Source organism: Crocuta crocuta, unplaced genomic scaffold, assembly GCF_008692635.1.
Source record: "Crocuta crocuta isolate KB4526 unplaced genomic scaffold, BGI_CrCroc_1.0 scaffold25, whole genome shotgun sequence".
Classification (NCBI taxonomy): Eukaryota; Metazoa; Chordata; class Mammalia; order Carnivora; family Hyaenidae; genus Crocuta; species Crocuta crocuta.
In genome coordinates, this window is record NW_027532015.1 from 14,420,736 (window position 1) to 14,444,720 (window position 23,985).

At 35.9% G+C, this 23,985-nt stretch overlaps 1 protein-coding gene across 1 annotated transcript in view; it reads right to left on the reverse strand.

Annotated features, from left to right (window-relative positions):
* The window catches only part of PEX7 (peroxisomal biogenesis factor 7), a gene marked incomplete at its 5' end in the record, with an annotated part of 78,721 nt that overhangs the window by 26,564 nt on the left and 28,172 nt on the right, over nt 1-23,985 (reverse strand). The window contains 3 exons of the mRNA XM_077776016.1: nt 19,943-19,998; nt 22,009-22,122; nt 23,562-23,668. Coding sequence (XP_077632142.1) covers nt 19,943-19,998; nt 22,009-22,122; nt 23,562-23,668 — 277 coding nt within the window. The remainder of the gene's footprint in view (nt 1-19,942; nt 19,999-22,008; nt 22,123-23,561; nt 23,669-23,985) is intronic.

The following is a 23,985-nucleotide window of genomic DNA, read 5'->3' on the forward strand; positions in this document are numbered from 1 at the left end:
CATTTGTCTTTAGACAAACCATAAAAATTAGTTTCTGAATTTTAGTAGAACGTTTTAGGATAAAAATGCAAAAGGATTCATTTCTACCCTCCTGAGAAATCCCTGGGATGCGGTTTTTGTTACTCTTTTTATTGTTTTGAAGCACCTAAGGAAAAGGCTACACTGAGGCAAGATAGGTGAGCCTTATGAAAATTAGGATGCCCAATAAGGATCCACGTGTGAAACCATCTACCTTTAGATTGAAAGTATGTAAAGGGAAGTCACATATGCAGAAGGGCTGGAATTGTATTCAAAAACTGAAGCTGGGGGCACTGGGTTGGCTCATCAGCAGAAAGAGTGACCCTTGATCTTTGGGTCATGAGTTCGAGCCCCATGCTGGGTGTAGAGATTACATAAATAAATAAAACTTAAAAAAAAAAAAAGTCAAGCTGAATTTGCTCTAATACACAGCTTAACGGGCAGTCGTGGCATCACAGTTTCACATCACAGAGTCACACCCATTATAACGTTAACCTGGGAAAAAGTATCAGGTATTACCTGCAATCTGCAAAAAATTCATCAAACAAGATGCATGCTAAAACTCTTAGGATACAATTTGGTGAAGGGAGTTAGTCCAGCAAAGGTCATAAAAGCGCTATTAGTTTATTACATCCAGTTCACAGCTCTGATAGAAATTATGTAATACACAAAGTGTACAAAAATTATGGTACAAAACTTGAGTCGTTCATTTCCAGCTGAATGGCTGCGTAGGTATCTAGATCAACATTCTCACTGAAAAAATAAAAATCCTATGTAATACATAAACACAAACATCACCACAAAAACTTTCTAAGAGCATCCGTAAGGAACACTCAGGTAAAAACTAACACTGAAGCCAGAGCAACACATCAACCGAGGGCCAGGTTTAGCCTTGAGAGGGTCTGCTAAACAGGGAGAACCTGGGCTTAAACTTTCTTAGCCTCGAGGGGAGCAGGAGCCGGAACAATCAGGAAGATTAGTATTAATATTTATAATTTAAAAATAATTTTCAGTAAAATATCAAGTTAAATACAGTAAATGCCACAAGCTAAATAAGGTGAGAAAATCAAAAGCTAAGCAATGTGTTTATACACTGTACTAATTCATTTTTCCATTGCTAATGGCTTTTTGAATTACAAAAGAAATAGAGGACTCTTTTCCTCATTGTTGCTCTCCAACATTGCTAATGCTTTGACGTGGCCACTTCCAGGACTGTTCTAGGTTTCTGCATTCCAGTTCTACCAAGGGGGCGAGCAGTAAGATGGAGGTGAGGGTTTCTCCACATTTTCTTACATTTGCAACTCAGGGGGTCGGCAAGGTCTCTCCTTGCGATCTTCAGGATGCAGAGGTCCAGTACATTTCAATAGGTCTGAGGGCCCTCATGTGCCTATCGCACAGGCAAAATAGGCTCCTTTTATTCGGAGATGTCAGGCTACATATATCATTACTTGGTCCAATAAGGCATATTATTGTTAAGTGCAATGTTTGTTTTGGTTCAGCACATATACTACTTGGTGCCTTTTTGTCTCTTTGCTGATAAAATCACAGACTATTTAAGCTCTCTCTTGGGAAGTAAATATACTGGACAGGACTCCACTCATTAAAAATATTACAGAACTGTAGGAACATTTTTCATTTAAATTGGAGATGGAGAGAGAGAAAAATCCATCACAGTACCATGTCTTGGTTGAGTTCCTTTTTGCCTTTTGAATCCATAATTCTTTAACAAAGCAAGTATATAGCACTGTGTTAAATAAAATATCCAAACTCTTTCCAAAACTAAGCTGAAATTATGCTTTACTTTACCAAAATGGAATCTGAAATCCCTACACTAACACTTATGAAATTTTGCCAACATATGAGTTCAGTGGAAAGTTGATAATATTTTTCAAAATTCTTCTTTATCCAGGGGTGCCTGGGTGGCTCAGTTGGTTAAGCATCCAACTTGGGCTGAGGTCATGACCTTGTGGTCTGCGAGTTCGAGACCCACGTTGGGCTCTGTGCTGACAGCTCAGAGTCTGGAGCCTGCTTCAGATTCTGTATCTTCCTCTGTCTCTGCCTCTCCTCAAATATAAATAAACATTTAAAAAAATTATTTTTTTCCTTTCCTGTTCTCAACTTATGAGTTAGTCCATAATTCTTTGTGAGTCTTTCCTACCTACAGATAAAGAGATGGGAGAAATTTGGGGCTACTTTTCCATGCCTTATATGTGCATTAATTTTAGTCGAGTTGAATTTTAATTAATTTTAGTTACATTAATTTTAGTGATGTTTTTAAAATTCTAAGCAAAGTGCACAAATATAATCCCCCTGTTTGTACTGCTTGGGTCTCATGATCTCTAGGATGATGAGCAAAAGATTTTTGTCACAGGAGCTTCTTTTCTCATCACTGAATTATTCATTCAACAATTTACGAGTCCTCGTAGGTAGCAGGTACCGTGCTGGGCCCCAGAAGCAAGAAAGATGTGGCCTCAGCACTCCAGCAGCTCTGCATTTGATGGGATAGACAGACATTTTGTAAAGGACCACCGAAGTATAACGTAACTGCAACTGACAAGTGTCCCAAAAGGCAATGCAGGATGGTGGACAAATGACATCCTCGGGAACTGACACGGGGCTGAAATCTGAAGGTTGAGGAGTTAGGCAGGTGGACAGCATGGAGAGGAAAGGCGAGTGACACAGAGGGCCCATGGGGCTGGGACAGAGAAGGGGCAAGGGTGTCATACAAGGTAAGTGGAGTCAGATCACAAAGGTCTTTTAGCCCACATGAAGAATTTGGGATTTTCTCTGAAGTGTAAAAAAACAAAACAAAGAATAGTACTGAAGGAGATTTATATACTGGGATATACATTCTTTAAAAACTTTTCTTAGTAAACTCTTAGATTTTCTAATAGTTTTTAATTTGCAGAAAAGTTGTGAACAAAGTAGAGAGTTCCCATATAGAATGGGTCTAAAAAGAGAAAATAGTGGCTTGAATTTAAGGTGGCAAGAGTGATGATGAAGGGTTAATGGAGTGGAGGTGCATTCAGGCAGAAGAATTAATAGGACAGAAGGAACAACAATGATTAACGGAACAGAAAAAATATAATGATTCCTATGTGTCTGGCTTCTATCATCATACTTATAGTAACAATGCATTTGTTTATTTACAGGTCTATTTTCCTCTCAAAGGCACTAAGCTCCTCAAATTTGGGGACAGTATCCTATTCTTCTTTGTATGTCTTGCACGTATAAAAGTGTCTGACATACAGACACCCAAAGAACATTCTTGAATTTATGAATAAAAAAATAAATTAAATGAGTATATTAAGGACAAGATAAACAAGTAACAGTGGTCAACCTCACAAATGAGGTAACTTTTAAATCACCTATAGATGTGGGTCCCAAATGATGGACCAGAAACTTGTTCCTGAGGAATTCTTTTCTGAAAATTGCAGTTGAGTTGATCAGTATGGAATCCCAAAATCTCTTTCCAGGAAATGGTGATGCTCAACCAAGTAGGTTTGGGAATCACCCTCTAAAGTAGCACTTCCCAGATACAGATTTGAAAAATTCCCATCAGAAACAACAGTAAGGGGTGCCTCAGTGGCTCAGTCAGTTGAGCGTCAGACTCTTGATTTTTGCTCAGGTCTTGATATTATGGGGCTCTTCAGGTAAGTCTGATTAATGCCCTGAAAGTTCAAATGGACCTGGACCAAGTCAGGTGTCCCCCATACTCAAACTACATAGACAATTCCATAGCCAGAGCCCATGCCAAGACTCCATTAGTCTGCCAGCATACTTTCAAAACCAATACCCTAAGAAAATTACAAGTGATAATAAATCTAAACTCCTATGGCAAAGAGTTCAGAAATTTTCCTTTCTCCTAATATTTTTTATATGTACCTACTGCATCTCTCATCCACTTTGCTGTCCCTTCCTGACTTTTGTATGGCTCAACCCATCAGATCTTTTTGCAACCTCACAGATTCCCATCTTTTTAAAGTGAACCTGAGTAGAACACTTCTCAGTGTTCCTGAGATGGAATCATGGGCTCATTATTTTACTGTCTGTATTGTTGGAGGGGATTAAAACATATAAATTGTATACTAGAAAACAATCCTGTAAAGAGTTAAACTTTCATTCAATAAGGAATATTTACTGAGTGCTAATGCTCATTTTATTTGCATGACTAGACTGTAGAATTATTGAACAATTTTCAAAGGTGAATTTTAATTCTTTTTTTAAAATGTTTATTTTTGAGAGAGAGAAAGAGAGCAAGCAGGGGAGGGGCAGAGAGAGAGGGAAACACAGAATCAGAAGCAAGGTCCAGGCTCTGAGCCATCAGCACAGAGCCTGATGTGGGGCTCGAACCCACCAGCCCTGAGATCATGACCTGAGCTGAAGTTGTCCGCTTAACCAACTGAGCCATTCAGGCACCCCTTAGAGGTGGCTTTTAGAACAACTCATTCACAAATATCCAGAAATCATATTTACAAACTTTCAAGGTTAAATACAAAATTCTAGAATTGAGATTCTCTATCAAAATAAACTCATTATAATATTTCAGTTAAATAATTAGGTCAGTATTTGAGAGGGACTTCTACCACTTCATCTCTCTCTCTCACACACACACACACACACACACACACACACACACACACACACCCTTTAAGTCCAGGAGCTACATAACACAAAGTCTTGCGTATTTTGACAAATTAAATAAAACCATTAGCTGATGGAAAGCTTGTTCTGAAAATATTCAAGGCTGGAATCCACAGGAATACAGGATGATTTCCTGAAGAATGGCGCCTCTCAACAAGAGGAGATAAAAGAAAAAAACAAAACAAAACAAAACTCTTATGGGCTGTGTTTACTGCTTACTGGTACAAACTGAAGATCCATGCAATAATTTTGCAGTAAAGTTTCAAACAAATATCTATCTAGAAGAGGAAACAAAATGGGAAGAACACTAGCATGAAATAGTATCAGTATCTCAGGGATGGGAAGAGTCTATGTGAAACTGAACTGTAACTGGCACCAAAATGTGGCTTAGCCTAGGTTAACTACCTACCAACATGCAGCAAAAGGTTATTTCACAGAAGTACAGACCCTAGTGTGATTAGATGAGGCTGCAGGAGAACTCTGCTCCTAAATGCTGAAAAACCAAACCGACAGCAGCTGCCTCCCTGTGCTTCCGTCCTTTATTAGCTATATCCCTATGAAATTCTTAATGTCTTCATCTCTGCCGCTAAGCATTTATGAATAAACCCCCTCAGGCTGTCAGGTTGCGGGATGTCTCCACAGCTTATAAGGATCTCCTTTACCGAACAACTCTTTTGTCAGCAGAGGATGGAATACAGTGATGGGGCGAGGGAGGAAAGCAACACCGATAAATGCAGGAGAGAGAAAAACACACGGAGCAGACCAAATAATTTTGTTTGCTTTCTGGTGATGAGAGGGGGAAAAAAAAAAACAAACCTCAATGTGGAAAGAGGAGAAATGAGAGGCAGGCATTTGAGTAAAGCGGTTTCAGAGCCTTCCTTGGCCCTTGTCGCACGCTTGCCCTGGCGCTCTGAGGGGTCCCCGATCCTGGGAAGCATCTCACCATCTCACCTTTTCTATATAAGCTAGCTCCAGATCGTTTCTGTTTGACACATGAGTGTACACACATGCGCACGTGCATACTTGCCATGAGAGTGAAGAGACATAAGGGAGGCTGCTGAATTATAAGATGCAATTAGATAAGTAATTATTGGTGTTTATTCTCTGTATGGTTCATTTCATTAGGTCAAATCTCTAAGATTCCATTTTAGAATATTTAGTGTTGCTGCAATCCAGATGGGGGCTTCAGGACAGACCTCAAGGATGAATCATTTATCCTTGAGTTCTTAAGGGACAGAATAAACTACTATTTACTGACGAGTAGCACCCAGTTGATCTAAATAAACAGGCTCACTATGTGTGCAGATAGCTCAGAGCGGGGGACACTGAGGTTTTCTGCTCAATTACCTTTTTCTTAAAAACTGTAATCGCACGGATTCGAGTCCACTAATTCTGCAAGGCTTATAACGAAGAACAGCAGCTTGCCTGAACTGCCTCTCAACCCTTCCCCTCAGAGGCAATCACTTTACATTCTTTTAGCGGTTTCTTCTGATACTCTGTACTTACTTACTCTATCTCTCCAAATAACATGCTCACAGAATTCACTGATTATTTTCATTTTCACATATTATCCTTTGACCTTCTGCTACAGAAGATGAGGCAAAGCATTATCTACATCAGAAAATATAAACATACCCAACAAAAGCCACTCAGGTGCCTATTGAAAATGAACAACAGAAGTTTTTAAAAATTATAATGCAAATGAATTGACAAACTCCACAAATTTTCTGTTGGAACTAATCAACACAATTCAAAGTTCTAAGCAGTGACTTATACTGTACAAAGCTAAGGCTTAACATTCCTCACTCCTTTTAGATCTATGTATTTCTTCATGTGCTTGCATTAGGTTATGAATTAGACACAGATTTGGTTTGATTCTCAATGAAAAATGTTAGCACTAAATAATTCTGAAAATGTTCTGCAGTTGTAAATCAAGGTATTAAAATCAAAAGGTCTTATATATGTTTCTTTCTAATTAATGTACATTGTTTCATTTTATGGGAAATTACTTTCATTTTTCACCTGGCATTTAACTTGTAAAATTATGCTTCATTTCCTCAAAAGATCTCTCTAGTATAAATAATAATTAACACAAGACTTTTCTAATTCAAACAAGTCAAATGGAAAAACCCTTTGGGACATAAAAAAACATCAATCTATCAACAAACTTGGGAGTTACTGCTTCACACATACAAATACCTTAACCATTAGTTACATGAAGCTCAAAGAGATTTATTAAACTGATTATTACTTATGAAAGAGATAATTAACTTGCATATTATAATTGATTATAGGCAGGAAAGACAAAAAATATCAGTTTGTAAATTTAAGTCACAATCAGAATACCAGTACAACGGCCCTAAATTTGTTAAGTAGCAAATTTTGTGATCTAGTCAGTACTAACTCAAATGCAATAGAACAACAAGTTTTATCCTGGAAAAATGTCACTTTCTCATCCCAACAGAACTTTCCACTTTAAATTCAGTTTAATTAATGACTACTTCAAATATAATTAAAGGGAAAGCCATATCAAAATGCAACTGTTGTAGGCTTTTACACTCAGAGTGAGCAAAGGGTAATAAAACTTTTCATGTAATATAAATTCACTTACCTCTAAAACATTAGTATATATATATACCACGTACTAGGGACAAAATAATGAAACAGACAATCCTATCCTGTAATCAAGCAAAATGCTTTATTAACACAAAATATATTCAGTACTAAAATATCCTTAGAAGACTCAAGCAAATATATGAATGCAAATTTTCTCATTCTTGAACGCTAAACCAAAGACAACTATGTTAAGATGCTTTCCTAACGTAAGTGGTGAAGTTTAGTGAATCTTTGCCACAAAGCGAAACCTGTGAGAGACTTACAAAGACATGCCTAAGTTATCTGAAAGGCACAGAACATTAAACAACTCTTTGATCACATTAAGGATTCAATCAATCACCGTTCCTCATTATAAATAGTGTCAAATCATTAGCCACATAATTTGTTGTGATTTGATGAACAAATGTAGAGGAATTAAGAACTATCTTAAAAGATGTGGTAAGGGGCGCCTGAGTGGCTCAGTCAGTTAAGCATCTGGTTTCTGTGCGGTTTGTGGGCTTGAACCCTGCGTTGGGCTCTGTGCTGACAGCTTGGGGCCTGGAGCCTGTTTCAGATCCTGTGTCTCCCTCACTCTCTGCCCCTCCCCTGCTCATGCTCTGTCTCTCAAAAATAAATAAACATTAAAAAAATTTTTTTAAAGATGAGGTAAAATGATCATTTGAAACTGCATATGAGCTTACATTCAGCCACGTTTCTTACCTATTTACTTTGACTGACCTTTTTTTGTGGGTAAGGGGGACTAGGTAAAGTTGAAATGAAAGGTTTGCAAGGCAGAGTACATATTCAGCTATACTATCTGTTGACTTTGGCTGACCTTTTTTTATGGGGAAGGGGAAGAAAGAGAAGTATCTGCCTGTGGAAATCTCTGTGCTAATAAACATAAGGATCAAAAAAGCCCATCAACCACACCAAACTTAAGACACTTACTATATAAAGGCAAATCCCATGAGAGTAAACGTGACAAAAAGGCATTTCCATACCTGCTGCTTTGTTAAGATTCTAAGTTTACTACAATACGATTAAAGACCATTTTCCAGCTCACGCAACATAATAAAGCTATGTATCTTATTTCACAATTAAATAGTATCACTAAATACCAAATTTATAAGAAGGTATTCGTAAGAAATATTTTCAGTGTCTTATTTTACATGAGCAAATACAGCTTACTTTTTTCTCAAATATTTGTATTTTAAAAATCACTAACCCACAGAAAAATACAAAGAATATAATGAACACTCATATATTCTTTGTCTAGATTCACCAGTTTTTAAAATTTTACATTTGCTTTATCTTTCTCTATACACATACATATAAAAGAATACTTTTGCTCAACCTTTTAAAAATAAATTGCAGAAATCAGAAGTTGAGTGTCTTTTTGTGATTCCTCTTGTTTTTTTTAACATTTTTTTAAGTTTATTTATTTTGAGATAGAGAGAGAGCGAGCGAGTGAGCGAGCAGGGGAGGGGCAGAGAAAGAGGGAGAAAGAGAATGCCAAGCAAGCTGTGCATTTTCAGCGCAGAGCCAGACATGGGGCTCAATCCCAAGAATGAGATCATGACCTAAGCTGAAATCAAGAGTTGACGTTCAACTGACTGAGCCACCCAAGCACTCCTGTTTTTAACAATTGAGATCAGATATATAAGAGCATATATTTATAGTGATACAGTATTAAGTACAAAATTTGAGGATTACACATATGTGAATGAAAAAGAGAAGAAACTAAAATTTATTGAGTGCTTGATATGGGCTTGGTACTATGGAAATAGGCTTGCATACACTGGTATTTAAATCTCATAATACTATGTTTTATGATGGGGGAAACAATGGCTCAGGGAGGCCAAGTGACTTTATAAGAGATTAAATATAACAATACCTGATTAATGGCAGATCCAGGATTTTAGACTAGATCTATTTTCCTATTACATCATGCTGCCTCCCTAAGCAATAATTTTTAAATGAAGATATGGTTAATATCTAACTATTCGGAGAAAAGTATAGGTTGAATTGAAGCAGAAGTGGTCGTGTGGTTATGGAGTTGAACACAATGGTCCACACGTGCTCAACTTTGCCTTTGTGCCGGGCGTGCACTGTGCTGGTTCATGCTGCACCTTCACAGTGTGCTGCCCCCACCTCCGTCTCGACAACGTAGCGAGAACTGCTGTTCACAGAGCTCCTCCGAGGTTTAAGCACCATAATTATCTTATTAAAGTAATGCAAGGTAAGGCATGAATGATGAATACCTTAACTCTCCCTACAGTACTTACATTTTAAAATAGGAAACTTATTATAACAATTCTCATTCAAAGTATATGCTATTTCTTTAAGCACTTATTATGTGCCAAGAGAGTTTATAGTTTCATTTAATATTCTGAACATCCTGCAAAGCAGGTATCGGGTCCTGTATTTCACAGCTAGGAAATGGGGGAAATGGCCTGTCACCAAGCCTAAAGGACCCAAAAGAACATATGTTTACCCCACCACGGAAAGGATTTTGAACTCATAGAGCTTTCGCATGTGTCTCCAGAGAGCAAGGAATGGGGAGACACAGTGCTGGTTCTGGGTCACTTCCTATTCCCACTCAGTACTTCTTTCTCACCTATTTATGAATTTGGAATGTTATTTAATTATAATTTATGAGTAGATAATTTAGAAAGAGTTAGCGTTCTGTTGTATCTTGCACTTAAATATTCTTTCTGAATGAAATAGTTATGAAGACTTGGTGCCAGACTGTCTAATCTAATCTCTTCCAATAAAAACGTAAAAGTATATAAGTTTAACTATATTGTCTGTCCAGGAATAGATCCTGTTTGTAACCTGGGGCTTAAATATATTTCAATAACATAGTAACATAGTTCACACAAGGACAGGTCATCTGGTTTGTATTTACCCTAGTAACGCTGCAGTTATTTAGGAATCTGACTTTTGAGAGGAACAACAGCTCAAAATAAAGAACCAAAGGGCGCCTGGGTGGCTTAGTCGGTTGGGCGTCCGACTTTCGCTTAGGTCTAAAAATATTTTAAAAAAAAGAAAAAATAAATAAATAAAATAGTTTCTTCCAGTTTATACGGACAGTAAAAGGCAGCTGGTCTCCACAGTCTGTGGTCCTGACTCCTATGTTACTGGGGAATGTGCCAGCCCGCAATGAGTCCATGCAGCTTGTACCTTCCACTACCCCAAATCTGTATGTGTGACTATAAAGCTCCCTGCTACTCCCACTAACCCCAACACAAATGACATGCTTAGGGCTCCCTTAAGTGTGTTTCTACTTCTCTCCAGGCCTTTACTTTTATCGTTTCCTCAGCAAGATATTCTATTCTATCGTTTCCTCAGCAAGAACCTTCCATTACAAGGACAATGAGATAACAGACATTGTATAAAAATGCCTGAATCCTAGAACAGAGTACAGCTGTACCATCTTGTAACTAAAAAGTAGCTTTAACAGTTGAGTTGGAAACATTAAGGGTGCTGGTATAGGCAGAGTGAGTTTCACATCATACAAGCTTGGATGAGCACAGTTTGAAAACACTGGAATTAAAAGCTCACTTCATATTTTTCTTGCCAAAAATTCTAGAAGTCTAGAAAAAAAAAACATTGGTATTTGGTATCTTACTACCAAAGACCATTGACAATAAAATGTCTGGAAGGTTAGACTATAAAAGTGTCATGAAGCTGAAGAGTATTTGTCTAAGGCTAATTTGATCATTTTACCTTTTATCAATTTATGAAAGTTCTATCTTTAAATGTCTGAGAAGATTTGCTACCCCAGAAGAAACAAAATGTTGCCTTTCCTAATGAAAAAACATAATTACGGCAGCTTTTACTTTCACTTGGCTGTCATACCCAGATCTGTTGATTTTTTCTTTCTTTTTTTTTTTTAACATTTATTTTATTATTGAGAAACAGAGAGAGATGGAGCATGAGCATGGGAGGGGCAGAGAGATGGGGAGACACAGAATCCGAAGCAGGGTCCAGGCTTTGAGCTGTCAGCACAGAACCAATGAGCAGTGAGATCATGACCTAAGCCAAAGTGGGAGGCTCAACCGACTGAGCCACTCAGGCGCCCCCAGATCTGTTGATTTCTGACTGGGATTACGAAACAATCTACTTAGTATGAACCAAAAACAAGCTCAATTCAACTCAATCCGAACTCAAATCATGCTCATACATGGCTGGAAGAGCAAACAGTGCTCCAGAGAAGAAGTAACCGAATGGAGAGCACATCAGAGGAAGATAATATGCTAAAGTCTACAGTGATAACATTCATTGAAGAATGGAAATATCTGAGATTTAGTACTAGTATCTTGAGTGAAGTTTAGAAAGAACCAGCATGTATTTTTATAGAGTATGTTGCCTATCAGCTAATGGGAGTTCTGATATTTTTCATAAGGGTTGGAGTTTTTATTTAATCTAAACACACTAAATAATTTCATGTGCTATGTCACATACTAATTTTTAGATTTTTATTATTTATTCAGTGAAACGTAATGAGCTACTATACAGGTAAACTACTTAAAGCTTTTTCTATTAGATATGATACTATATTCACATAAAACAAAAATATGGAACTTGAATTCTATATTACTAATATACCCATGACATCATCAGTTTGGATATAATACCTACAACATGAACTATTATATATATATTTTTAATATTTACTTATTTTTGTGAGGGAGAGAGGGAGTGCGAACAAGGTAGGGGCAAGGAGAGAGAAGAAGACAGAATCAAAGCAAGTTTCAGGCTCCAAGCTGTCCAGTCAGTGCCTGATGTTGGGGCTCAAACTCATAAACTGTGAGATCATGACCTGAGCCAAAGTCAGATGCTTAACTGACTGAGCCACCCAGGTGCCCCAGTATGAACTCTTTTAAAATAAATTTTTAAGGGCTTAAAAAACTAAACAAATTATAAAAATGAGCAAGTAGATGAAAACTTATATTTGAAGCATTTATGTTATAAAAACTAGCCACCCCAAATCTAGAGGTAACAACTGTATAATTATCAGTGCTAAAAATTAAACAAGTTATTGGTGGTCTTTTGTCTTAAATCTTTTTCTTTTTATTGAAATGGATTTTCTGGCATTAAAAATACCAATCCAATGAGATTTAAAATTCTTCAGAGGATAAATTTAACTCATATCACAGGGGGTAAAAAAAAATCTACCAAAAACATATCTTTTCTGGCCTTTCCAATGAGTGGTCTCCACAGACAAATAATGAGAGACATTGTTAGACTACAGTTAAAGTCTCTTTCTCAGCACGTTTTGAGAATTCCAAGATATAGTACCTATATTCAAAAATGAAATTTTTAAAAATGATTTTTTCTATTTATTCTCCTCATAATAAAGTCTTTGATGGTCTTATATTGAAATCCACAACTATTAACCTCCAGTTACATTTAGTATGAAGGTAGAACAGTAATTTAGTCATATTGTAAAATTAAAATTCTCTTTCTGGAAAAAAAGAGGATGTTACTTCTACATGGTGCCTTTGATGGAAGTGGGTTTAAGTTTTTAATCTACTTCATATTGAGAAAATGATTACCAACTTTACAGAGGAAAAATACAAAGAATTTCAGGCTTCAGCCTTGCCTAGGGAAAATATTCCCATGAAGACTTTAAAATGGCCCTGGTGAATGGAAGCTTGGGGGACAGTAAAAGCACGGCTGGGAAGGCAACAGAAGAGAGGGGTGAAAGGAAAATACAGGATAAAGGAATAAGGTACAGGCTAAGGAGGAAGTCAACATGGAATTGGAGATCAATGACGTAGGAGGCAAAAGGGGTGACTTCACAGGGCAAAGTTTTGAAAAAAACAAGAGCATATGGGATTAAGAGCTCTGGTGTCCAATGGGAGCAGAGAAATAGATTAGTACAGATTTAGATAATCAGCAGGCTTGCAGTGGAAACTGAGATAATTTGTGCTTGAGCCCTATAGTTTTTTGTTTTGTTTTGTTTTTTAAAAAAGAGAAATATAAGGCCTTTTACTAAATACGGTTGGTGAGGTGTCTTGAGAAGCAAGTAAAGGCTGGAAATAGTTTAAAGTGAGGATAGGCATTAATTCCATTTACATATAAAGAAACCTCGACTCTTAAGTTATATAGGAAAACTACCTATTAAATGTCTTTTTCACCTATATGTTAAGGATCTCATATTATTTAATTATAATTTCACTTTTTCCAAATGCTTACAAATACAGCTGTGAGATTTTTGATCTTGTAGCATGTCACAGAGTCATGACGTAATTGTTCCTCTCCCCAGAAGCACTAAACAACTATCTTCCAATCTCTTGTCTTGCTCAGGATTGAGGAAAGAAGCAAAGCCTAATTCTTAGCAATGGAGAGAAACGTAAGACCGTGAGCCTCAAATTGTGATCACTGTTGAGTGTGTTTAGTTGCCTACAAGATTTTAGAGTAAAACAGTTCACATTCAAAAGCCCAATCTTAACAAATATTCCTGAGACAAATCTACATCTATAAAAGTCAGGCTTTTCCCAACTGCGTCTTCAAGGATACTTAAATACACAAATAAAACAGGGAATGGCCAGTAGGGTTAAGATCATGATGACAATTATGAAAAGAAAGTATAGGTAGTCACTAGGTTTCTCCCTTTAAATAGGACAGAAATAAATTTAATATGGCCCCTCATAGGATCCTCAAATCAGAAAGACCCAATTAAAAGCGTTAGGGACACTAAAAATGAGATCAAAAGATTAATGTCCCATCTCACTTGGTCCAGTCTCCAGTGGTCAGTTTCAAATGCCAGAAAGGTCTTTGGAATCCCAGGACTAGATTCTATATCCAGAAATCCCTTTTGAGCCCACAAGTGACACTATGTAAAGAGAGAAAACTGGAAGTCATACTCTTCATCCTGTTCAGCCCATCTGAAGGATCTCACATCTCTGGCCATTCCCACCTAGCTGCTACTCTTTCCTGCAGTTTCTGGAAGATACTGCATGTTTTAGGTGGTCTGTTCCCTTCTTTCTTCCAACATTAATTGTCTCATACTTTTTGCTCTTCTTTCTCTGAACTTATCTCCCTTTGGCTTATTCATTCCTATGGACTTAATTATCAATAACTTACAGGCCTTCAAGTCCATATTTACAGCCCAAACCTCCAGCTAATAATCTAATTCCACAGTTCCTGTTTGGAAAGCCTTGGGGTAGATGGCAAGCAGCTGACAAGTTTTCTTCTGGTCTGCCATGTTGGCATTTTCTTGCTCCATTCCAGAAGTTATATAATTACTCCTTACTAAAATATACTTTATACAGGCTATTAACAAAAAATAAATAAAAACAAAAAACCTGGTTATGGTATCCTTTTAATTGACAGCTGGAAGCCTTGGTGTGATTACGTTTCCCAGTTTCTCTGCTTGCTTATATTGAATAAGTCAAAAAAACAAAAACAAAAACAAAAACGAGTTAGGACATGTAGTTTCTCTCAAGGCATTGTTATAAATTACCCTATTCCACGGTATGTTCCACAGAAACAAAGTTCTACAGCTTCTGCCAACTACTGACTCAGAAGAAGACTGGGTAGTCGAGGCAGTGAGACCGTGCTAATCCAAAACTCTACTGTATCTTCATGAAAACCAAGACAGAACAAGAAGAGCAAATAAAAGTACACAAAAACTCAAGCCACCAACACACCTGAAATTCTAATAACAGATAAAAAGAAAAAGAAAAACAACCCCGTGTTCCAACGGCAAGCCTAATTGGACACTTTAATCTGTAGCAGGGAAGACTCAACTGCAGCAATCAGGGTCCCTAGGAAAAAAGATCAAATAACTTACAAGGACAGGAGAATTAGACTGGCATTAGAATTCTCAAAATCAATAAAAAAAAACAAGGCAAAACAGGTGCTCCAATATATTAAGCCTACTGTGAGTCAGAATAGAATAAGGCTTTCTGCAGGGGCTCTACAAAAATTCTCAGGCTTCTGAGTCTTCAGACTCTGTTCCCCCTTCTCTCCTCCCCCAGAAATCTCGCTCTGATCATTTTCATTCTTTGTTCTTTGACTAAAGACTTCTTGTGATTGATACATCCTTGCTTCAGATTGCCTCTTCTCCCATTATTAATAACAATGCAGTCCATGCTGGTGAAGAAAGAAAGAAAAGAAAAGAAAAGAAAAGAAAAGAAAAGAAAAGAAAAGAAAAGAAAAGAAAAGAAAAGAAAAGAAAAGAAAAGGAAAGAAAGAAAGGAAGGAAGGAAGGAAGAAAGAGAAAGAAAGAAAGAAAGAAAGAAAGAAAGAAAGAAAGAAAGAAAGAAAGAAAAGCAAAAATGATGTAGCATTTTAAAAAAATTCCAGAAGTATAAATCAGCGAATTTATATTCAGGTAAGTTATTGTTTAAGAACCAAAGCTATAGAGACTCTTGAATGCCGAGAACAAACTGAGGGCAGATGGGGGGGGGAGGGGAAGGGGGGGTGATGGGCATGGAGGAGGGCACTTGTGGGGATGAGCACTGGGTGTCATATGGAAACCAACTTGACAATAAACTATTTGTAAAAACAAAAAAAAATTTAAATAAAAGAGCAAAAATACTTCCAAAACCCACCCAAAAAATACATCATATACAGAAACAGAACATATAATGTACGATAATCACAACATAAAATAAGATGACAGACTTGCTATCAAACATGTTTTTACCAAGAAATATGGACAGGTTAAACTTGACTACTACAATAAAATGACTTGTTATTTAATTCACCAAGCAAGACCCAAATACTACACAAAAGACATCAAAACCACAATGTTTCAAAAAAGCTAAAAATGAAAGTATGGGAAAAGATATGCCTGGAAAGTAGAAACAATATGAAAGCAAGGGCAATGACACAGGTAAGAGACAAAGCATAACTAAAGCTAAAAAGCATTAACTGTGACAAAGAAGGATTCTCTTTGATGCTAAAAGTCTCAGTTCACTATATGGCTGTTATAAATATCTATGCACCAAATAACAGGCTACACTATCTACCTTTAAGAAATCAAAACTACAAGAGTTGCTGGAAGACACAGAGACAAGCTCACTATTAACAGTTTTAACATCCCACTCTCAATACAAAATAGATCAAGTGGACAAAAAATAAAATCGGATACAGAAGATCTAAACAACAATCAGTAGAAATTCTGTTACATATTGATAATAGCATGATAATACAGAATATACTTTCTTCTCAATTGTATATGAAACATTCATGAAAATCGATCATTTACTAGGTCCCCCTCCCCAAAATCAAAATGTTCCACATAACAGAATGAATAACAACTGTATTCTTTAATCACAATGCAATAAAACTAGAAATTACTATTAAATTTTTAAAAATTAAAAGGCACTTTCATCTGGAAATTAAATAACTTCCTATTAAACAACTCTTGGAAAAAAGGGAAAATACAAACAGAAAATGTAAATCTTTTAAAAATGATAATGAGAACATTATATATCAGAATTTATTGCTAGAACTGAAACAGTAACTAAAAGGAAATTCATAGCCTTAAATAGTTTATTAACAAAATGGAGGAATAAAAATAAATTCCCAGCTCAAAAGTTGAAAAAAGAACAAAGTAAGCCAGAAGAAAGTAATAAGAGGAAAATAATAAAGATAAAAGTAGAAATTAATGAGGTGATGAGTAGAAAAACAGTAGTTCTAATTAATAAATCAAAATCTTGTTTGCTGAAGAAAAATAACAAAACACATATACCATTAGATAACTTAAAGTAGAAATCACAAACATACAAATCAGAAGTAAGTGAAATAACCATTGGAACAGGAAAAATTAAAAAATCATGACACTACTTTAGAGACATTTGTTCAAATAAGCTTGAAAACCTATAAGCTAAGGATAATTTCCAAAATTGATCCCACTAGAGATAAAAAGTTTAAAAAGACCAATTTTTATATAAGAAATAAAGTTATCAAGAAAGTACTTCACAAAAAGAACCATACCCAAATGGTTCCACAGGGGAATTCAACAAAGGTTTCAAATACCAAATAGCCTCAATGTTTCACCAATTGATCCAGAGCTTTTAAAATGTAGGAAAACTTAATTATTTCTTATGAAACAAGTAAAACACTGATACATAAACCAAAAGAAAGGAAGGAAGGAAGGAAAGAAGGAAGTGAAGAAGGGAGGGAGGATGAGAGGGAAGGAAAGAGAGAGAGAAAGAACAAACGAACTACAGAGCAATATCATCTTTGAATACTAATGCAAAAAGCTCTAAATAAAATATTAGCAGACAAAAATCTAACACCACAGTAAGAAAATAATACACAAAGAACATGAGGGATTTAGTCCAGGAAGGCAAAGCTGGTTCAATTCATTAATATAATACCTTAATAGCTCTAAGAATAAAAATCATGATTATTTCCACAGATGCTGAAAAAGCCTTCAACAAAACTTAAGATCCATTCCTGACCTTAAAAGACTCAAGAAAACAAGAATTGATGCATACCCTCTTAGCATGACATATAAACATATATACAGCCAGCCCTTGAACAACACAGGTTTGAACTGTGTGGGTCTACTTACGTAATTTTTTTCCAAAAAATATATGTACAGTACTGTAAATGTATTTTCCTTATGATTTTCTTAATAACATTTTCTTTTCTCAAGCTTACTTTATTGTAAGAATACAGAATATAATACATATAACATGCAAAATATAACATATAACATGCAAAACATGTGTTCATTGTTTATGTTATAAGGATTCTGGTCAATATGAGGCTATTCATAATTAAGTTTTGGGGATGTCAAAAATTATGCATAGGTCAGCAACCCTAACTCCAGTTGTTCAAGGGTCAACTGTACGTTGACTTAAACCCAACACCTTACTTACAACAGGGAAATGTTAGACATTTTCACAAATATAGAATTAGGCATCGCAACACTAACACTTTAATAGAGGTGTCTGCCAATTCAATTAGATAAACCAGCCACAGTCATCAGAATTGGAACTGAATATACATAACTGTCTTTCCTTGCAGATGCTTTGATCATATACCTGGAAAACCCTAAAGAATCAATGATCTTGAGAGGGGAGAGAAACATGCATTCTCAAACACTGCTGCTTATAAATTCCCTATGAATGCGAACTTAGTGATGTCCAACAAAACTATATATATGTTCACCTTTTAATCCAGCAATTTCACTTCTAGGAATATACTATGAAGTTAATTCTCTAATAATGTGAACATACATACAAGGTTATTATTCATTGTTTATTCACAAAATAACTGTTTATTCACTGTTTATTCACAAAATATCTGAGGACAAGCTAAGTTCCCACAGATAGGAGAGTAGTTGAATAAACTATAGTGCATCCACATAATGGAGTATTATGAGAATGAGAAGGATCTCTATGAACTGACATAGAGTGATTTCCAGGATATATTTTATACGAAAAAAAGCAAAATTAAAGAGAGTATACAGAGTACTCCACTTTTTGTATAAAAAAAGGAGGAAATAAGAAAATGTACATGTGTCTACTTATCTGATAAAGATTGATAATTATAGGGTGAGGGACCCTACAGAATGAGTTGGGAAAGAATAGAGGAAATTGAAGGGGAGAAATGACAACTTTCTGAATATACCTTTATATACATCTTGACTTTGGAAACATGTTACTATTTTGCCTGCTCAGAAAAGCAGACAAAGTCAACAGAAAGATGGCAGGAAAACCCTAAAATTAAATACAAACAGAAGCAAATGCATCAAACTGTGTTTCAAATGAATGGCATAGTCACACTGACGGAGGGGACAACTAACCTAAATACCCTTTAAACATAGTGTTTGGAACAGGAAAAAAAAAAAAGGCTCTAAACAAATGTGAACTCTAATTGGTAAGATTCTGTTTCATAGAGACATGGCTTTGCAATTCTGAAACTACTTTCTGAGCATTCCAGGGTTTGCAAATAAGTCTATGTATTGTGGATAATGGTAATTGGGAGTTGCAAATTTGGAAAAGGAGAAAAAATAGAATAAACACTGTGTAGTGTAGAATTGGAACTGGGACATATGGATAGAGACACACATACACACATATATATTCACATATAGATGCATACGCACACACACACATACACACACTCACCTACATACATTCACAAACATACATACGTTCATACTGATTCTTTCAACTATAACAATCTCAGTCTTAAGAGTCATATAATTAAGCCTGAAGAAATGGAATTTCACAATTTTTAAAATCTAAATTTAAAAGATATTGGCTATGCAACCTACTATGTAGAAAGGTGTCCCTACAGGAATAACTATCAGGACAAAAGGCTTTTAAATGGAACAGCCAGGCTATCTTTAAATAGGAACGAACTTATGTATGTGGCCACATCATAAAAACAGAAAACATATATTAATCCTAGTGGCAAAAATTCAAATGTGCCTAGCTCAGATCATTTTATTAGTATGATAAACACATGATCTTTCATAAAAGTTGAAAAGATATTAAATATGGAGAACAAACAGAGGGTTACTGGAGGGGGTGGTAGAGGGGGGATGGGCTAAATGGGTGAGGGGCATTAAGGAATCTACTGAAATCATTACTGCACTATATGCTAACTAACTTGGATGTAAATTCAAAAAACAAATTTAAAAAAAAGTTGAAAAGATACAAATGCTACTTGGTATTTCACAATGTGACTTATAAAAACCACTTACCTTACAGTAAAATCATAGGAGCAAGACGCCAGAATGGAAGCATGAAACGGCGAAAACTATAAATACAAAGCAAAACTTTCTCAAGTTAGCTGTCATTATAACTTGCTGCTTCGTCAGGTTATTCCTAGGAGCATTACAATAAATTGAAGTGTAGTCAACACTGTCACTTAAAATTATGCTTTCCCAAACCTTCCATGCTTTAATTCAAGACAAGAATCTTCCAGCCTTCTAAGTATCATCTGCAGGAAAAACATTTACTTCTATATTCTCCAAAGAAAAGTTATTCCTCAAGCTTTTGAGCACTTATTTAGAATAAAATATTCCCAAATGGTGGCTATTCTGGAAAAATTAAATACATTTCATAATGGCTATCCAAAAATGACTCCTACAAGTATGAGGGATTTAAGTATGTGACAGTACAAATAAGTAATTACATAATTTACCAATGTTACAAATACATATTATGATTGCTATAGGCACAAGGATCAAATAATCACTTAAATGTTAAATAAAAATATCTTTAAAAGAATTTTTATGTTATTCAGACATCACAGCTAATGAAAAGGATATCAAGGACAAAAACTAAAGAGAAATATCTTTTAGACAAATAATCAACATACTTGGATAGGCTTCCCTTCGTAATTATATTTCTTCAGTTTTTTTCTTTCCAGTATTTTAATGGTTATATATATAACCATTATATATATATGTGTGTGTGTGTGTGTGTGTGTATATATATATATATATATATATGTAACTACTTTCAAATATACTTTATACTTTACAAAATACTTTCAGGGGCACCTGGGTGGCTCAGTTGGTTAAATGCCAACTTTGGCTCAGGTCATGATCCCACGGTTCGTGGGTTCGAGCCCCACATCGGGCTCTGTGCTGACAGCTAGCTCAGAGGCTGGAGCCTGTTTCAGATTCTGTGTCTCCCTCTCTCTCTGACCCTCCCCTGCTCATGCTGTCTCTCTCTCAGAAACAAATAAAACATTAAAAATTTTTTAAAAATACAAAATACTTTCAGTAAATTACTGAGTTTCATTCTCAAAGGCATTGTGAAATAAATATTGAAAATACTTCTCAACTACCAAAACCTACGTACAATTAAAAACAATACCATGGCACTGTATCTCATATGTTGGCTGCAGCCAATAAAATTTAAGAAGTTAATTTAACTGAAATTTAGAATTTTTGAAATAGGAATAACTCAATTATTTAAAAGATCAATAAAGTACTTCTTTACCCTTAAATTAATAAAACAAAGAATGAAAGTGGGAGATATCACTTAATAAAATGTTTTCTACAGTGACTTAGCAAAACCTACCAATAAAAGCTGGGAAACTAACATAAACAACCTTATAACCAGGCAAATTTCTTCAGAGTGGCAGAAAAAAATTATCTTTATCTCATTCTCTGCTGTCTGCAGAGTGGAAAATTTTCTATACCCCAAATGTTTGTGAACATTCATATTTATTACCCTGTTAGAGAAAGGAATTAGCCACCTCTCTATAAACTTCAAAAAAATACCGAAAAGTAAATTACCATAGTTAAAAACACATGAAAAGGAATAGTAGAATGGGACTGAGAAAATAGAAAAACATTTGGAATTAAACTTAAGCACTGATTGGCTAGATTGTCCCATTTTATTCAATAATTACTCAAATATTTTAACTAATTTTAGCTATCATTATTTATCATTAAATGGCTAACAAAACTATGCACAAAAAGGATCAATATTCCCAAGGGGCACCTGGGTGGCTCAATCGGTTAAGCATCTGACTTTGGCTCAGGTCATGATCTCACGGTTCGTGGGTTCGAGCCCCGCGTCGGGCTCTGTGCTGACAACTAGCTTAGAGCCTGGAGCCTGCTTCAGATTCTGTGTCTCCCTCTCTCTCTGACCCTTCCCTGTTCACACTCGCTCTCTCTCTCTCTCTCAGAAATAAATAAAACATTAAAAAAAAAAGAATCAATATTCCCAACCTCTAACCACCTTTTATATACACTTCATTGATTGTGTTTCTATTTATGATCTACCCATAAAAGAAAAGATGAACACTTACTTTCACTCTCCTGATAGCATAGTTGTGACCAAGAAGTTCGAACACTGGTTGCCGTACGTTCCGCAGGTCCCAGCCTCTCAAACTACAATCAACTGCCCCTGTGACCAGCAAATTCTGCAAAACGATTCACAGAAAGGTGAGCAGTGCATACATGAGAACAAGGCATAGGCTCGAAAGCACTGTGGATTCTCCAATCTACCTTTAGTAGTATTGATAAGTACATAAGGGGTTAAAAATCATGCTTGACAAATGAGCCCACCTGTCTCTTCAGTGTATTCTGAGGCTTCACCAGGTGTTAAACGCAAGAATCCACTAACTTAGGAATATGGAGGAAGGGCAAAGGGTACAAATGAGATTATGTTTTTCTAAATCTAATTCAATCATTGTGACCCACTCTCAAGCCATGTCTTAATATAAGATCTAATCACAACTGAGAATATAAGTAAAAAGTGGTGATTCTCCTGTCTAGTCAGGTTTTACCAATCCTTCCATCCAGAGCCCTCGGTGAACTCACAGTTCCTGGGTGAAGAGGCTGGCTCCACAGTCAGCCTCTTCCCGTGTCAACCAAAGCATCAATTCATTGTCCAAACGTGCTGGGTAGCAGTGTAAGCTCATTTCAGGAAAAATTTCAAAGATTTAAAGCAAAAAACAATTTTTTTGAACAACTCTCAACTGCGTATCATTATTTTTTTTTAGAATTCTCCAAAGTATAACATATAGTCCACAATTCATTTTCCTATATGGAAAACTCATTTATGATGACAGAAATTTGAACTGCAGTTATCAGCATTGAAATTTTTATTTAGATCAAGTATTATTGAACATGTACTCTATTTTCTTTTAATCTGTTTTATTTCTTTTTAAAGAACTCTGCCAATACAATGCTCTCTTAACTTTCATTAACTAATTGAAAACTGAGAAAAAACAAGGCATATGTTTTCTCCATCTGTCACAGTCAACAGACCACTTTAGGACATAAACCGTATATCAACACATGTTTAATCCACTTCTGCTCTGAATTTATATGCTCATGTGGTTAACTGAGGCTTTGCAAAAAGGTACAAATGGACATTGTTATTGAAGCATCAAGTTTGGTTAGGCTTATATGGGAAGATGAAACAAAGTTTTTAAAACTGATGGACTTTCAAGCTAAAAGTTAAAAAAAAGTCTTAAAGTTAAAAACAGTTCAGCAGACTATTCAGCAAAGTGAACAAGAAATAATAGCAGATGATACAAATTGGTGGGGTTAAGAGCAATAAAGAAAAAAAATTACATAAATTGTAAAGCGGTTTCCCAAACAAGCAAGTAAGGCTGCACTGTTGAACTTTGAGAATTTCTATTTCTTATTCTGCATTTTTTATGTGCACTTAAATCCAATTGATGCTACTGCAGGTCACTCACAATCATCAATTAGAAATGAAAGGGACTGCATTTAACCTAATGGTCCATAAACACTACCAAAGTCCACATAAACAAAGATAAAATAAAATCTAAAACATTTCAACATTAAGAAGAGCTCAGCAGCTCAGGACAGATCCAGACAGGGTACCTACCTCATTGTATTTACACCAGTCACAACTCAAAATTTCTGCTTGATGTGCCGGAACCACAATTCTGACTCCTGTTGACTTCACATCCCAGATTCTCAGAGTCTGATCACCTGATGAAAGATAAAGACTTGATCACTTTCCATCACACCATTTAGATGCCAAGTGACATTGTACTCATGAGGATAAATTGAGGAAAAATACACTGTTTTACTGTTAGGATACTGCTGTCTTCCTCTCTCTCTCTCTCTCGCTCTTACTCTCTCTCTCATACACATACACACACACACACACACACACACACACACACACACACACCATTTTTAACTATAATAATGCATAGGAAATACTAAAAGTGATGAACTACAAAAGTAATGCACCACGACAATGTTTTTAGATCTACTCAAAACAGGAAATCTGAATTCCACAC